At 43.6% G+C, this 17,375-nt stretch overlaps 1 protein-coding gene across 16 annotated transcripts in view; it reads right to left on the bottom strand.

Annotated features, from left to right (window-relative positions):
• Positions 1 to 1,106: 1,106 nt before the first annotated feature.
• Positions 1,107 to 17,375, bottom strand: part of mast4 (microtubule associated serine/threonine kinase family member 4) — a 480,851-nt gene continuing 464,582 nt past the window's right edge. For all 16 annotated transcript variants that reach the window (XM_078562967.1, XM_078562902.1, XM_078562920.1 and 13 more), the window contains 5 exons: positions 16,751 to 16,977; positions 16,535 to 16,657; positions 10,980 to 11,116; positions 6,261 to 6,439; positions 1,107 to 4,564 (listed from right to left, as the gene is read on the bottom strand). In XM_078562967.1, the coding sequence (XP_078419093.1) occupies positions 2,532 to 4,564; positions 6,261 to 6,439; positions 10,980 to 11,116; positions 16,535 to 16,657; positions 16,751 to 16,977 (2,699 nt within the window). In that variant the 3' untranslated portion in view covers positions 1,107 to 2,531. The remainder of the gene's footprint in view (positions 4,565 to 6,260; positions 6,440 to 10,979; positions 11,117 to 16,534; positions 16,658 to 16,750; positions 16,978 to 17,375) is intronic.

Here is a 17,375-nt window from a genome sequence, read left to right as displayed (position 1 = left end):
ATGATAAAATTAGATTTTCCTCTGCAGATAATAACTCGGACACTAACAGGGCATTCCTCACCATGCTGTATAAACAGGTTCAATGGCAAATCAAGCCAACACTTGACTGCCTACCCTAAGCACTTAGTGGTTTTCGATCCAAACTGCAGGCCTCAGAATGCATTCAGTCAAGACTCAGGAGGAATCATGGTCAAATGGTTGTTCCTCTTGAGATTGAAGAAAGGTTAAAAAAAATAATTTTAATGCCTTCAAAATTTACATTTTTGGTGTTAATGCACAATGTTGTCATAACATCATTGCCTAACTTATGTCCACAAACTCAGATCCAGAAATAAAAATGCCAGAGTGAATAAGGTCTCCAAGCCAGAACAAACCTGGGAGCGACATGTCGTGGGTCCTATCAATGGAATATGAATGCATCCCTTAAAGTTTTGCTGTCAAACAACTTGGCTAATGGTTTGAAAAGTTCTTAAAGTCATAGGATAATTAAAGGAAGAATAATGGGGAGTCCTAACAAACACTTTATGTGAAGAGACAGTGGCGTAATGGTAATGTCACTAGACTAATAATCCAGGGGCCCAGGCTTGCTGGTAAGAACTAATGCTCTGGGGAAATGGATTCAAATCCCACCATGGCAGCTGGCAGAATTTAAATTCAAAATAAATCTGGAATTGTAAATCTAGTCTCTGGTGACCATGACAACTATTATCAATTGCTGTAAAAAACCAACAGGTTCACTAATATTCTGTAGGAAAGGAAATATGTCGTCCTTACCCCCTGGTCTGGGCTACATGTGACTCCAGACTCTCAGCAATGTGGTTGGCTCTTAACTGCCTTTTGATATGTCTGAACAAGCTTCAAGCGCAATTACAAGTCAACCACAAAAGTGTCAAAAGTTGATACCCGTATCCCATGAAAGAATGGAAATAAAAGCCCACTTAGACATGTTTTTTCAATATGTTACATTGGTACGTTCAAAGATCATTGATTATTACAGAGGAACTTTTGAAAAGCCAGCACCACTGGTTTTTATCTGTTTAGTGTTCTTCTTGGGTTGTTTCTTGAAGGAACAGTAAGACTTTCAACTGCTGTAATGAACAGACATCTTTTCATGCTGAAAAACATTTATTTTTTTTGTGATATGCAAATGCATAAGTATAAATATTTATTTTCCATTACAATACAACAGTTAGAACATTCACAAAGCTCTGTGGTGGAAAAACAAAACACAGAAGCTGCAAACATTTTTTTTTATTGCACAGTTCTGACAGCATATTTCAAATCATTGCTTTAAGCATCAGTCCAACTATAGCGAGTACTCCAAGCCAACAGGTACAGCACACACCTAACTTCACCTGCGCCACAACAGAACACAACAAACCAGATTCCACACGGCCCAACATTCTTCACATGTTCAACAGTTTGTTGGTACATTATTACCAAAACATAAATTGGTACATATACAAACAAAATACCTGTGAGGTTTTCAAAATGCCACACACAGATTTGGCAAACATAACATTGCCATATAGTTATTTACACCTCTGATACATTTGTAAACAAGTGTTTAATATGTTTTATAACCAGCTAGGAGCACAGATTTTGTTTAAAGGCTGTAGAATAGAAGGTAACATCTTTACAGGGATTTTTCTCAATTGAGTAATATACACCCAAGTCTTCACTGCACTGATGTGTTTTTACCTGTGTATTCCCGTTTATTTCAGCCAAAACAAACACTAAATCCCGTTTTTCTACACAGAAACAGATAAATAAAGGCTTAGCAAAATTAACTTAGAAAAAACAATTCCATTCAGCACCGAGTGACTCCAACAGGTCCCCTCTTCTTCGTGAACAAAAAAACCCATAAACTCCCTTTTGTAGATAATATGTACATTTTTTCCTCACAAATGAAATGATGTTGCTTGAAATGTACAGAGCTACTCAATGCATTCAAATGGAATGTAAATTTTAGCGTTACCTGCTAAAAACAGCAAGCTTTTCCATAGCCACGCAAATGTTCCATTTATACAGCAACTTTTACTGAATGCCACTAAGGGTGCTTTCATGTGAAATTTGTTACAGATAAAATAACACCACCACTTTTTAACCACACAATGAACATTTATTCATGTTACCACAGAGAACAAGGAGTGTGTTACATGTTTTCATGGTTAAATTATGCCCACAATGTTCTTTCCCAAAGCTGCGTGAGCCATTTATTACATTATATGTACATAAAAAGATCTTTCTACACCCAATATTTTGGACATTCAAGTGATCTTGTATAAATACCAGGATATTTCTATTAGTCATTATAAACAAAGCAATTGCTGGTGGGGTAGGTGGGTGGGCAGGGGCCAGAAAAGAATATTTAACTTTTTTTTTAAAAAGGTATTAACCCAAAGACTTTAGTTACTGAGAAACAGGATTCTGCCATGCTTATGGAAGAGGGAAAGTACTGTTGTCAGTTTATTTATATGTTTGCAATTTTGCTCTCATTTTCACTGCACTAAAACCTCTACTTTAACTTGCTATGAATTCTTAGGTTGCCTTTCCTGTGATGCTTCCTTTGGACATTGTTTTTGGTTGCTTGTGTCCATTTCCAGATGTGTACCACAAGGAGAATGGTGTTGCAACAAGGACAACTTTGATGGATCTTTCCAAGTGTTCCCTTTCCCCACAGTACATGGCTGTGAATGACTAACTTGCTTATTTCCCTTAAGGCCCATGGTGTCTTTTCTCTCATTAGATGCACACATTTCTGAACTTACGCTTTGAGGTGCAGACCCGAGACTGCGTTTGGTCTCGCAGGTTTTATCCTTTACTGAACATGTTGAACTGCTTTCCTTTGTCTCAGGCTTTCCACCTACTGGCAAGGCCTCAACAGATAAACGACTAAGAAGTAAGCTTTGAGAAACATTCTTTGTTTCATCTGCCTTGCCACATGCAGGCATATTGCTTTTCGAAAGAGATGGTTGTGCATTATTATACGGGTTGACCTTGTGGCATAATGTGCTCTTTAATGATGAGCTCTGCTGTTCATGTCTTGTAGATAAATATGTCTCTGCTTTAGATGTACTCGGACCTGACAAGAAAGCAATATCAAGGGTACCTTCCAGTGGCTTTAAGCTCAAGATAGATCTACCATCCATTTTACATTCAGTCATCTGCCTGGGAACACTCTCAGTCATTAAACTTAACTGTGGTTTGTCTAAAGTAACTTGAGCCATTCCAGTTACTATCTTGGAACAGTCAGATGGGGTTGACCTCAAATGACTGTGAGAAGTGCATGCAGTACTTGCTGTTGTATTGTTTTTCTTCATAACCGAGGATTCCTCTTTACTCAAAGATGTTAGTGTCTTTGGCTGAGTGGTGTGGGCAGGTGAGATCATTTCACTCTTGAACATTTCCGATGAACTCATACCATTATGAGTTTCTCTGCAACACTTTTTGCTTCCTATAAGTTCTACATTTGAAGTCTTGGTTTCCAACCTTTCACAAACACTTGGCTCTTTAGTGTGCTTTCTAGTCCATTCCACCTCAACATCCTTTCCACAGAGTTTCTTCACCTCTGAAGTTGTGGATGGTTTCTCGGGGTTAAGTACACCAGGAGCTGATGTGGAACTTTCAACTTTGGGATCAGGATGTGCAGTTTGCAACACTGATGGGATGTCATCGTGAATACTGGAGCTGGTACCGAGCTTTTTGCAAGAGGATAACAGTGGGCCACTTGCAGTCATGTGCTGTTCATCTGAACGTTGCATTTTAATTTCATTACACTTAGAATCTTCAGCAACGTCCAAATTAAACTCAGCCACCTCTACACTTGCCTGAGTTACATTTTCATGTCCAGTGTTTGGCTCTTGTATGGCATTTTGTTTTTGAAGAGATTCTCGTCTCACATTCCAATTTTTCTTCTTTACCACTATCGCCTTCAGTTTCTCTTTATCAGCTTCATCAAGTGACTCCTGTCTTCCCACCTTTCTTGCTACAGGACGTTTGAGACAACCCTGTTCCACAGGTCTAACTTTGGTGATGGACGACATTTCAAATGCGTTCTCTTCTAAACTATGTAGACACAAATCTCTCTGTAAAGACTCTTTCCTTCCTTCTGCTTGAGATGTTTCAAGGCTATGCTTACGAGCACACAATTGTTTCTTGTCAGACGTATAGGAAGGAGAAAGTTTTTCAGCAGATTGCACTCTCTTTAATAACGGTGATCTTGGAGGCTCTGCACTTTTAGGTCGAACCATGTGCCTTAAAATAGTTGGTGGTGAGTGCATCTTAGCAGGGAAAGTCTGCGCCATTTTGGAACTTCCAATTGAGTGACCAAGCAAGGGTGATGGCGATCTCTGCGGTGAGGTTGGTTGGGGTGTAGGAGAAGGGGTTCGTGCCAGAGGGGATAGAGGGATACTGCCAGCTGATTTCCGCCTGCCCGATCTATATTTTGGTCCACCTAGCTTTGAACTCAATCCATGAAGTGTACTTGGTCTAACATGACCAGAGCCAGCGGGGGAATTTGGAGCACTTGAGCTAGGGGAGCTGCTCTGTGAAGAATTTGTACCTGTCAAAACAAAACATTTTACAAACGGTTAGCCTGTCAATTTTGTTTGCCCAAGCTACGAACCCGAGTTTGTATATTTTACCTTACCGCGCAAAAGACAGTGCATCACCTTACTAAACTTGCAGCTGATGAGATTTGAATGTTGTAATACAACATTCTGATAATGACAAGACTTTGCAGTAATTTATTACAGCTAATGCAATGGTAAATTGCTGAATTCAACTAAAATCTCAGTAATTAGCATCTAATAACAAACACCACGTATGATTGACGGCATTAAGTTAACACAACAGGTTCATTCTAAAGATCCACTGAGGTTCAACAGGGGGAATATACTCAGTAATGTGCTACTTAGAAAGAGGGCATGTGTTCAGTCCTGGATTGTCAGCATATTGGTATTTGTCATCTGGTCAACAGTATGAGTACTACAATTTGCCCCAAAATCACTGAGGAGGAAGATGAAAATATTGCTAGGGTTCCTTCTCTGATTACCTCTACTGGGCAGCGCAGGGTGAGGACAGATGTGCTTTCCCAAGGTGAAATAGAGATCATTGTTCACAGACACTGAAGATACCTGTAAAAGTTTACCATAGCACAAGTCTCAACTTCCATGAGAATAGGGAAAAGAAGAGCGAATAAATTGGAAGAGTCAGTCTATTGGGTTCCTTCTTGAATCTGGCCTACATTTTCTGAGCACCAAATGTATTTACAGTCAAATTTCATTATTAAGATAGCAGGACCATCATAATCAATTAATGGCTAGCATAAAGGTCAGGATGAAGGCTTTATGTTGTGTGGCCATTATACTGGACTTTACAGTAGCTCTTGGCTTTATTCATTATAATAAATGGAGATTTTAGGTTCAGGAGAAATGTTAAGAAAGTGATAGCAATGACTTTTTTTATAATGAAATTTGACGGTTCTTCTTATCTTTGAACAAACTTGTCTATAATTGACAAAATGTACTCAAAAATATTTTAGAAAACTAAAGTACTGTGGGCGTTTATTTTCTAGATTTTCTACAGTGTATTAAGATATTAAAGAGGAACAAAAGACTTGCATTTATACAGCGCCTATCACAACCTCAGAATGTCCCAAAGTGCTTCAAAGTCAGTGAATTTGTTTTGAATTGTAGTTATCATTGTAATGTAGAAAACACAGCAGCCAATTTGTGCACAGCAAGCTCCCGCAAACAGAAATGCAATAATAACCAATTTTTCGATGTATTTTTTATAAAGTTATTCTGATTGAGGGGTAACATTGATCAGGACACTGGGGGATAAATCCCCTGCTCTTCTTCAAAATAGTGCCATGGGGTTTTTGAAGTCCACTTCAGAGAGCAGGTGGGGACTCAGTTTAACGTCTGGTCCAAAAATTGTCCCCTCTGACAGTGCAGTACTACACTGGAGTATCTGCTTTGATCTTTCTGCTCAAGTTTCTGGTTTGGGGCTTGAACTCACAATGTTCTGATGCAGAGGTAACTAACTGAGCCGTGGCTGACACACTACGTTACCGAGTTAACGGCCTCTCTCGGAGGTTAGAACTTATCCCGTAATTCTAACTGTGAAATGGTCATAACACTCGATGGCTTCACTGATAGTGGAATGTTGTCTTCTCACTCGAAGAAAACTTTGCAAATAGGGGGAAAAAAAAAATGAACCAACACAGGAATCTCACAAACAAGTGGAAAACTCACCCGACTGAAAATCAGGGGCCGACCGGAAGCTTTGTGTCGGTGACCTAGGAGATAAACTGTGTGTTGGTGATCCAGGCATACTGTCACTGGATGAAAGCGAACGGTTCAATGAGGTGAAACTCCGGCTGGTATGGAGTATGACAGGCTGCTTTGCAAACTTTTTAAAGAGCGACCGCCTTCTGTTGAAAAATAATATATGAGGTGTTACTGGTTAAACTTTGCAGTTTTTTTCCCTACTCAAGATCAATCTTTTTATTTTAAGAATCTAACTAAGTGATCTGGAACACTCAAAAGTTACCAAAGAACGTGCTATGCTGAAACTGGAAAAAAAATTGTGGGATTGTAAGGTCGTAAGAAATAAGAGCAGGTGCAGGCCTCTTGGCTCCTTGGCTCTCTGCCGTTTAATTAGATCATGGCTGATGGGATTGCAAACTTGACTCCACTTGCCTGACTGTTTCCCATAACTCTTCGCTCCCCTAACGAACCCCCCGAGAGAAGAAATTCCTCCTCATTTCCATCTTAAACAGGAGACCCCTTATTTTTTGAACTGTCCCCCCCTAGTTCTGGAGGTTTTGTGGCGCAGTGGTAGCGACCCTACCTCTAGGCCAGAAGCTCCAGGTTCAAGTCCCACTTCAGGACTCGATGTCTGCGGAAGATGCGTTCAAAATGTGGTCAAACAGGCGGATTGTCAGCCTGTAAATCCCTCCAATATGCGTAAGAGCAGAAGGCAGGCGGCAAACCACTGCAGTACTTTAATCATGGACCAGTCTAATGGAGGTCCATGGTCGTCAAAGACCTCTCAGGGCATGGGAATTGGAGGAGGAGGAGGCCCCCTAGTTCTAGGTTCTACCATGAAAGGAACATCCTCTCAGCATCTCCCCTGTCAAGCCCTCTCAGAATCTTATATTTTAAAAAATTATTCATTCATGGTTCGCTGGCTAGGCCGGCATTTATTGTCCATCCCTAATTCAGAGGGCATTTTTTAAGAGTCAGCCAAATTCCTGTGGATCTAGAGTCACATGTAGGCTAGACCAGGCCAGGCCAGGTAAGGACGGCAGATTTCCTTCTCTAAAGGACATTAATGAACCAGACGGGTTTTTACAATAATCGGCAATGGTTTCGTGGTCATCAGACTTTTAATTCCAGATTTTTATTGAATTCAAATTCCACCATCTGCCGTGGTGGGATTCGAACCCAGGTCCCCAGAGCATTACCTTGGGTCTCTGAAATACTGGTGCAGCAGCAATACCACCGTGCCACCACCTCCCCCAAATGTTTCAATAAGGTCACTCTCATTCTTCTAAACACCAATGAGTATGGGTCCAACCTGCTCAACTTTTACTCAGAAGACAACCCCTTCATCCCAGGAATCAGCCTAGTGAAACTTCTCTGAACCGCTTCCGATGCAAGTATATGAAGCATATTCGTTATGTCCATTAGGCTTGATTTAATGCGCCCGTCTCGGTGGGAACCATGGTGGCCAGGCCACTTAATCGTGGGAGAGGCCCTGTGTCAGTCTCCCGCTGGCAGCAAAACCTCCTCTGATTAAGTTGGGGGGCAGAAGGGGCAGATGCAGGATCCCCAGCCACCAGCAGTGGGATGTCAATTAGGCTAATTAATGAGCCAATTAACACCCATCATCTCTGAGCCCAACACGATTTGGTGGTGGCTCAGGGGTGACAAGGAGGCCACACAGCTTTCCCGCGCCTTCGGAAGGCTGCCCAACAAAGCCTGTCAGGTTTTCCAGCGGCCTCCAGGGAGGGGGGCTTTGGTCTGGGATCCCACCATTATCCCAGGCCTCTAACGGCTGCAGTGCTGCCAGCAGTCACCACTCCTGCTGGCAGCACGAGGGGCTGCTGGCATCTGATTGGCCGGCGGCTCTCGGCAGCCAGGACTTACACCGCCGGGGTTTCCCTGCCAATTCTCCGACTGGTGGGCAAGACCCCCATCGGCCTGACAAAATCCTGGCCAGTGTTTCTTAAGAGGATTTAAGGGTTAAAGACAATGGGCAGGATGTTACCGTGGGCTTTGTGACCCCGATGTCAGGACCAAATGGGGGTCCAGGGCCTGCATTTATGGGCAGTGAGACAGGCTCAGTGATGTGAGGTGGGCCCCCCCGAGGTTGTGAGCCCAATGAAAGGGCCAGCAGCTCTAGTGCTTTGCCTGGACTGGGAGTGGTGGGTGCTCCTGAGGAAGATCAGAAAGCCATGAGGGCACAGAGGCTTTCTTGGAGAGGTAAAAGTAAATAAATAAATCAGAGGGGAGAAGTTGCAGGCCACTCTGTTTGGAGGTGAATCCCCTCCAAATGCATCGTTGGGGCCACAGGGGCTGACTTTCATACCCTTGGCTCCCTCCTTTAAACATGGGGCCTCTGGCTCTGATGGCCCCAGGGACTGCTTCAATCGCCCTAATTGGGCCTTAAGTATGTAAACTTGTCTGATCCCCCAACTGTCCCTGGGAAAGATCCCTGGTAGCAGGAATGTGTTGGGGAGCCACCCCGATGTAGCTTCTCACTATGTTCCCGGCCACCCCCCCTTCCAAGCCCACTGGGAAAATTCCGTCTAATGTTCCCTCTAAGGTGCATGTGTGTGTAGCCGCTCAGTAAACTTGAAAGTCCCACATATTGGCATAAACAGGCTGCTCACAGCAACAACCGAGACAACAGACTGATCCAAACATTAAATCCCAATGGCAAAAGTGCAAGAGTCTGGATACAGAGCAGGAAAAGATGCAGCTGTGATTGGAGGGAACTTGTGATTGGAACAGCAGTAAGAGAGAGGAAATCTGTGATTGGAGGAGCAGCGGGAGAGAGGGAATCCATGATTGGAGGAGCAGCGAGAGAGGGAGAGAGGGAATCTATGATTGGAGGAGCAGCGAGGGCAGGAGAAGGGAATCTGTGATTGGAGGAGCAGCGAGGGCAGGAGAAGGGAATCTGTGATTGGAGGAGCAGCGAGAACGGGAATCTGTGACTGGAGGAGCAGCGAGAACAGGAATCTGTGACTGGAGGAGCAGCGAGAACGGGAATCTGTGACTGGAGGAGCAGCGAGAACGGGAATCTGTGACTGGAGGAGCAGCGAGGGTGGGAGAGAGGGAATCTGTGATTGGAGGAGCAGCGAGAACGGGAATCTGTGATTGGAGGAGCAGCGAGAGCGGGAGAGAGGGAATCTGTGATTGGAGGAGCAGCGAGAACGGGAATCTGTGATTGGAGGAGCAGCGAGAGCGGGAGAGAGGGAATCTGTGATTGGAGGAGCAGCGAGAACGGGAATCTGTGATTGGAGGAGCAGCGAGAGCGGGAGAGAGGGGTAATCCATGAGTGAAGGAGCAGTGAGCTTGAGCTGGGGCAAGACAATTATGCCCAGAAATAACCAGCGCATGGTGAGAAGGGCATGGGTGAAGAGCCAGGACAAAGCCTCAGAGCACCTGGAAAGACTAAGCTTCAGATGGTGAGAGTTTTAGATTCATCGGTCAAGGGATGTGGCAGGGGCACAATTCCAGGACTTGGAAAAAATTCCCTGCTAGCCGGTCAGCCTGTGTGGGGAGGGGAGAGGAGGGGCTGAGCTGGGTGAAGGCACTGGAAACCAGGCAGTGTCTGGCTGCCAGCCCTGCACTAGAGTGAGACTCTGGAATGCACCCTATTCAGCAGCTCTCAAAACCCCAGGACTCAATCTGGAGCTGAACAGCCCAGAAATGCCCACGGCAAAAAGATCAGCAACCCAGTGGGCACAGCCCATCATTTCCAGATGAATGCACACTATCTGGGGTGAAGCTGATCAAGGGGTTTAACTTCAATGAGCATCTACTGCTTTCTGGCAGACAGGCTTATGAAGAAGGTTGGGTTATTTATCATTCATATGGAACATGGCCAATGAACACCTGCCTTTAACATTGATTGAGACACAGATACCAGCTTAGAAACTGCAGGGTAATTGAAGCTGTCTAGGGTCAGCGGATGAGAGACCAGATTAAATGAGGTCCATTTTGTTGTTTGGTGAGATGGATGCATTTTTAAGGTTGTTCATGGTACAAAGTCAGACTTTTGAGCTGTCCGCATCCTTCCTGCTCCTTTCACATTTCATCTGCTCTCCTGAAAGTGTGAACTGTTGTGTCAGGAAAGGGGAGCAAATAGTCCAGGTGTGAGATGTGTGAGGAGAGGTGGAAGGGTACAGATGTGAGGAGGAATGGAATGGGGATGTGAGAGGAGATGGCGAGTGCTACAATTGAGCGGAGAATTAGAATGGGCCATGTGAGAGTGGAGGTTGAATGGGATATGTGAGGAGAGGTAAAATGAAATCAGTAAGACAAGAGGGACAAAGAGCACGAGAATGCAAGAAAGCAATGGCCCCTCTAAGCTGCATGCACATGTAGCCGTGCAGCAGCCTGTAACGCACCGCCCATTGAAATAAAGAGGCTACTCACAGCTTCGTGCAAGTTGTGACTTTTAAAATGTTAATTGCGCATGGATAAAAATGTCATGCTCAGAGGAGTTTCTAGCCCATCCAGTACAAGAAAAACTGAGAGGAAACATTGGTTAGCGATCTTGATAGCTCGGTTCGATTTGCTTCCACCTCCCAGGATAGGAGTAAGGAGGAGTGGCCATAGAGAGTCTGTGATAGAATAATCATTCTCGGACTCTGGGAGGAATAGGGTCAATTGGCTGAATGGCTTTTCTTGCTCCAGGCTTTATGTTCAGTTTTTTAAAAAAGGGAACGTAGCAGGTACCTTTCTTGACCTTCCTTCTTTTTTGTTTTCTTGCTCCGCCTCATCATTCTGCTTCTGTAGCTGTGTCTTCTTGCCGGACCAGTTCTTATTGATGTGTTCTCAAACGGCGTGGTCGTGATAGCAACCTTGTTTCCGCTCTAGTCACAATCAATAGGAAAACAGTTACTCATACGGGATCAACATTCAATTAATGAAAATGTATTACAGCTAATTTCTCTGAAAAGTGCAGATAAAATTAATCTAGGGCTGCAATTCAATGCCAGAATTAAAATGAACCATTTTATGTCCTGTGTGTGTGTGCAGTTATTTAAATATTGATAAAGTGTTAAAAAGTGTTTTTTTTAACCAAATGGGTACGAAACATGGCCAGAGAAATTCAATTCATTGGAAGCAAAGCACCTGAGAACCAGAATATAACAGTATGACAAAGTAAGTTACTTGGGGTTTGGAGGACGGATACTAATATTAAAGTTCTGGTATCCTTAGTATTTAAATACATCCCTTTAGCGTTATCATGTAGATTACAGATTTAATCCTATTCTTCCCCTTGCATTCCTGCAGATATTCTGCCACTCTGTGGGGGAGGTGGTGGCATAGTGATAAAGTCACTGGACAAGTAATCCAAAGGCCTAGACTAATGTCTTGGGGACACAGGTTCAAATCCTATCATGAAAGCTCGTGCAATTTCAATTCAATTACTTCATAAAAATCCGGAATTGAAAGCTAGTCTCAGTGCCATGAAACTATTATCAACTGTCATAAAAATGCCCTTCAGTAATGCTCTTTAGGAAAGGAATCTGCCGTCCTTTCCTGCTCTGGCCTACATGTGACTCCAAACCCACAGCGATGTGGTTGACTCTTAACTCTCCTCTGAAGTGGCCCAGCAAGCCACTCAGTTGTACCGAACTGCTATAGAAAAATCAAAAAAGAATGAAACACAACCTAGCATCTGGCATCGGCTTAGGCACCGGAAACAACCATGACACACCCAACCCTGCAAAGTCCTCCTTGTAACATCTGGGGGCTTGTGCCAAAATTGGGCAAGCTGTCCCACAGACTAGTCGAGCAACTGCTGGACATAGTCATTCTCACGGAATCATACCTTACAGCTAGTGTCCCAGACACCACTATCACCGTCCCTGGGTATGTCCTGTCCCACTCAGCAAGACTGAACTAGCAGAGGTGGCGACATAGTGGTAAATGGTTGGAAGGGAGTTGCCACTGGAATCCTCAACATTGACTCCAGACTCCATGAAGTCTCAAGATATCAGGTCAAACATGGGCAAGGAAACCTCCTGTTGATTACCACTTACCACCGTCCCTCAGCTGATGAAGCAGTACTCCTCCATGTTGAACAGCATTTGGAAGAAACACTGAGGTTGGCAAGGGAACAGAACGTACTCTAGGTGGGGGGCATCAATGTCCATCACCAACAATGGCTCGGTAGCACCACTGCTGACTGAGGTGGCCAAGACCTGAAGGGCATATTTGCCAGATTGGGCCGGTGGCAGGTGGTGAGGGAACCAACATGAGGGAAAAATCTATTTGACATTGTCCTCACCAAACTACCTGTCGCAGATGCACCTGTCCAGGACAGTAGGGGTAGGACTGACCACAGCGCGGTCCTTGTGATGACAAAGTCCCCTCTACACACTAAGCATACCCTCCAACATGCTGTGTGGTTCCACCGCCATACCAAATGGGATAGATTCAGAACAGGCAGCTCAAAACTGGGCCCCCACGGGTATTCAACCACAATCTGTAACCTCATGGTCCAGCATCTTCTTCACTCAAAACCGCTGCCATCAAGTTGGGCGATCACGTTGTTCAATGAAGAGTGCAGGGGGGCATGCTGGGAGCAGCACCATGAATGCTGAAAAATGAAGTGTCAAGCCGGTGAAACTACAACACAGGATTATTTGCATGCTGCCAAACAGCTGATGCAGAAGGAGATAAACAGAGCTAAGCAATCCCACCAGCCGACGGATCAGATCAAAGCTCGGTGTGCACAATATTCAGTCGTGAATGGTGGTGGACAATTAAATAACTAACCAGATGAGGAGGTTCCACAAATGTCCCCATCCTGAATGTTGGGAAGCCCAGCACATCAGTGCAAAAGACAAGGCTGAAGATTTGCAACCATCTTCAGCAGAAGTGCTGAGTGGATGATCCATCTTGGCCTCCTCCAGAGGGCCCCAGTATCACAGATGCCAGTCTTCAGGGAATTTGATTCATTCCAAGTGATATCAAGAAACAGCTAAAGGCACTGGATACTACAAAGGCTATGAACCCTGACAATATTCCAGCAACAGTGCTGAATACAGGTGCTCCAGAATGAGCCACACCCCTAGCCAAGCTGTTTCAGTACAGCTACAACACTGGCATCTACCCGGCTATGTGGAAAACTGCCCAACTATGTTCTGTCCACTAAGAGCAGGACAAATCCTACCTGGCCAATTACCAGTCTATTCTCAAACATCAGCAAAGCGATGGAAGGTGGCATCGAGAGTGCTGTCAAGCTGCACTTAGTCAGCAATAACCTGCTCATTGATGCTCAGTTTGGGTTCTGCCAGGGCCACACAGCTCCTGGCCTCATTACAGCCTTGATCCAAGCATGGACAGAAGAGCTGAAAGCGAGGGAAGGTAAGAGTGACTGCCCTTGACATCAATGGGGAAAACTCTCTGCTGGTTGGAGTCATACCTAGCAGAAACGAAGATGGTTGTGGTTGTTGGAGGTCAATTATTTCAGTACCAGGACATTGCCACAGGATTTCCTCAGGGTAGTGTCCTAGGCATAACCATCTTCAGCTGCTTCATCAATGGCCTTCCTTCCATCATAAAATCAGAAGTGGGATGTTTGCTGATGATTGCCCTTGACATTTAATGGCATTATCATCACTGAATCCCCCACCACAAACATCCTGGGGTTGCCATTGACCAGAAACCAAACTAGACTAGCCATATAAATACTGCAGATACAAGAGTGGGTCAGAGGCTGGGAATTGTGAGGTGAGTAACTCACCTTTTGCCTTCCCAAAGCCTGTCCACCATCTACAAAGCACAAGTCAGGAGTGTGATGGAATACTCTCCACTTGCCTGGATAAGTGCAGCTCCAACAACACTCAAGAAACTTGACACCATCCAGGACAAAGCAGCCCGCTTGATTGGCACCCCATCCAACAATTAAACATTTATTCCCTCCACCACAGGCACGCAGTGGCAGCAGTGTGTACCATTTACAAGATGTACTGCAGCACCACAGCAACTCCTTCGACACCACCTTCCAAACTTGTGACTTCTGTCACCTAGAAGGATAAGGGCAGCAGACGCATGGGAACAAGTTTCCCTCCAAGCCACACACCTTTCTGACTTGGAACTATATCGCCGTTCCTTCGCTGTCACTGAGTCAAAATCCTGGAACTCCCTTCCAAACAGCGTTGTGGGAGTACCCACACCAGATGGAAAGCAGTGTTTCAAGAAGACAGCTCACCATCACCTTCTCAAGGGCAATTAAATATTGGTAATAAATGCTGGCTTGCCGGTGATTCCGACATCCCATGAAAGAATTTTTAAAAACTCTATACGAAAACAAATGATCAGCATTTCAAATTAGTACAACCTCCCCTACAGGGAGAGAATGTGGTAAATCTCCTCAGCAGGTTTTCCACAAATGGGACATTTATTTAGCTGTCTCGGGTTGCTACATGAAGAATGAGTCTGCAAATACTACCTTTTTTAAAAAAAGGAAACTTTATGCTAGCAGCGTGTATTTAATGTACAGAACGTATAAACAGTGTTTAGTAGCTAGCGCTAATTTACTGTCATTAATTCAATCACATGGACAATTAGGGATGGGCAATAAATGCTGACCTTGCCAACGATGCTCAAATCCCATGAATGAATAAAATTTATCGAGCAATAAAAAAAAGCTGCTGAAAATGGCTGTTTCACACTTGGCGAAACCAGATCAAGATGTTAGCCCATTTGGTGCAATTGAAATTATTGAAGTAATTTAGGGATTTGTACTACTTTTCTTTCAGCAATGTGTATGCCATTTAAGTCACTTTCTGCATTAAGACCAAAAAAGTTTCAAATTTGCTTCTTAAATTTAAAACTCCTCTTCTACAAACTTTTCCAGTATTCTTATCTATTTCAACCAGCAAACATCCAACATTTAATGCCAAAACATTGTTGGATGATTTCCCCAGAGTACTGCTCAACTGTATTTTTCCAGTGTAGATGAAAGAGAGTTCATGTCAGAAAAGGAAGGGAAGGTACAGAAAAGTTCTGCCGACAAAGTGCATTCACTAGCGTCAGTACAAAGCTACATCTCAGCCCACTGCGGTATGTCAAGTACAAAAGATGACCGATGAAATTTGCCGCACATATGTTATCAACAATACGGGTGGGATGGTTTTCGTCCATGTGTTGGGGGAGGTGTTCAGACTGCTGTTAGACAACATTAAGCAAATGTCTGGTATTAAATTAAATCTGGCCCTCCATTAGATGCATCTTGTATTGCATAGCAACACTCCACCAGCTCACTAAGGAGAAAGAGAGGCTAAAACCCACTTTATTATTACCACAGATGAACAGATTCCTTCTCCAGAACTGGACGAGAACAGAAAAGGCTAATTTAAAGCAATGGTACAACGTGGCGCTGAAAAAGCTGACATACAATTTCGCAGCATTGACAAAATATTTCTGAAGATCTGTGGTACCCAGTTCGGGTAGCTATGCAAATGTACCTTATTAAGAATAAGGTGGCAAGGGCAACATAGTGCCGAGAATGGCAGGAAACGGTTTTGGTAAAGTAAATAAGGAGGAACTGTTTCCAGTGCAAAAGGGTTGGTCACCAGAGAACATGGATTTAAACAGACTGGCAAAAGAACCTAGGGTGACATAAGGACATGGTAGAGCTAGGTCTAATAGTAATGTTCAAAAGGAAATTGATTAAATACTTGAAGGGAATTCGTTTACTGGGCGATGGGAAAAGATCAGGCGAGTGGGACTAGTTGGATCACTGTTTTCAACAGCTGGCACAAACACAATGGGCTGAATTGAATGGCCCCTGCCTGTGTTGTATCATTCCATGATTCTATGAAACAGGCTCTTAAAATATTAATGAACAGAGTGGGTGACTAAAGGCCTTAAACTGTACTGGAAAAGAGTTGTTTGAATTTATAACAATAATCATCGCCACAATATCTGTTTTTCAGAAAAAAAAACCATTACAATTCTGATGTTGAAGAAAATAAGTTGCTTTTACTCTGCAATTTCCCTTTCATTAGCTAGTGCACTGCATGGGAGCTCATGCTAATTTGAAAATACACCATAAATTAGGGGCATAAGGAGAGACTTATGGCAACAATTTATTATTTTCCAACAGGTAAAAAAATCAATTTAATTCAATTTTCCAACTTTACAGGACCAACGAGTATATATTTATTCAGTTTTAGGTGCTCTAATTGAGTAAAAGGATGATGCTGTAAGTTTATTAAAAATTAAAACTACAGCTGCACCCCAAAACAGATAGATATACTTTTTAAGTGTACCTTTACGAGTAGTTCGACCACCTCAGTGTGAACTAGGCCGAGTACTGGTTCACTATTTACATGTGTTATCAAATCGCCAGCCTTTAATCCTGCGGTGTGAGCTGCACTCCCTTCTTCAACATTCTAGTGGGCAAAAATAAAAAGGAACAATGATTTACTTTATAGTTAACACTCAAAACATTAAATTCTACACAGCACTGTCTCACATGCACTTACCCAAACAATATGATGGACTGTATAAACATCACTATCACCCATGTATACTCTAATTGCTCGTAGTGTGAAACCATACTTCTTTCCAGAACTGTAGATAATTATAGGAGGCTTCGGACTTCCAGAGCTTGTGGAGGAGTCCCGACTGGGCGATGAATCTCTTGATGAAGGGTCAGAAGAAAGGGAATGTGGGGAGATTGGACTAGCCAATGGAGAAGTACCAAAGACATCTGAAATGAAAGGACACAATGAAAAACCTTTTAGGTCTCTGGCTAACTGCTGGCTGAATACACAGGAAAACACAGATATAACAGCTTGGAGCTTCAATCTTACAACCAGTGTTAAGTATCAGAAACACATCTAAACATTCTGGGATAGATTTTAACCGCTAGTGGGTTTCGGGAAACAAAGCCTGCTAGATGCCCCATAGATCAGATGGCAGGCCCAGTCTATTTTTGAGACAGGCTTTATTAGTAGTGTAGGGTTAGTCAGCAGCAGGCTAAAAGTGAGTGGCTAGGAAGCTCCGTTCTTTGGTGGGGTTATCCTACAATTCTGATTTCCGAGGGAAGAAGTGTTCCCAACACAGAGCTTTGTGAGATGGTCGTGCATATTGGAAATTCAGAATGGA

This window comes from Cetorhinus maximus, chromosome 2 (genome assembly GCF_964194155.1).
Source record: "Cetorhinus maximus chromosome 2, sCetMax3.hap1.1, whole genome shotgun sequence".
Taxonomy (NCBI): domain Eukaryota; kingdom Metazoa; phylum Chordata; class Chondrichthyes; order Lamniformes; family Cetorhinidae; genus Cetorhinus; species Cetorhinus maximus.
The sequence above is the reverse complement of the archived record's forward strand: the minus strand, read 5'-3'. Positions and strand labels throughout refer to the sequence as shown.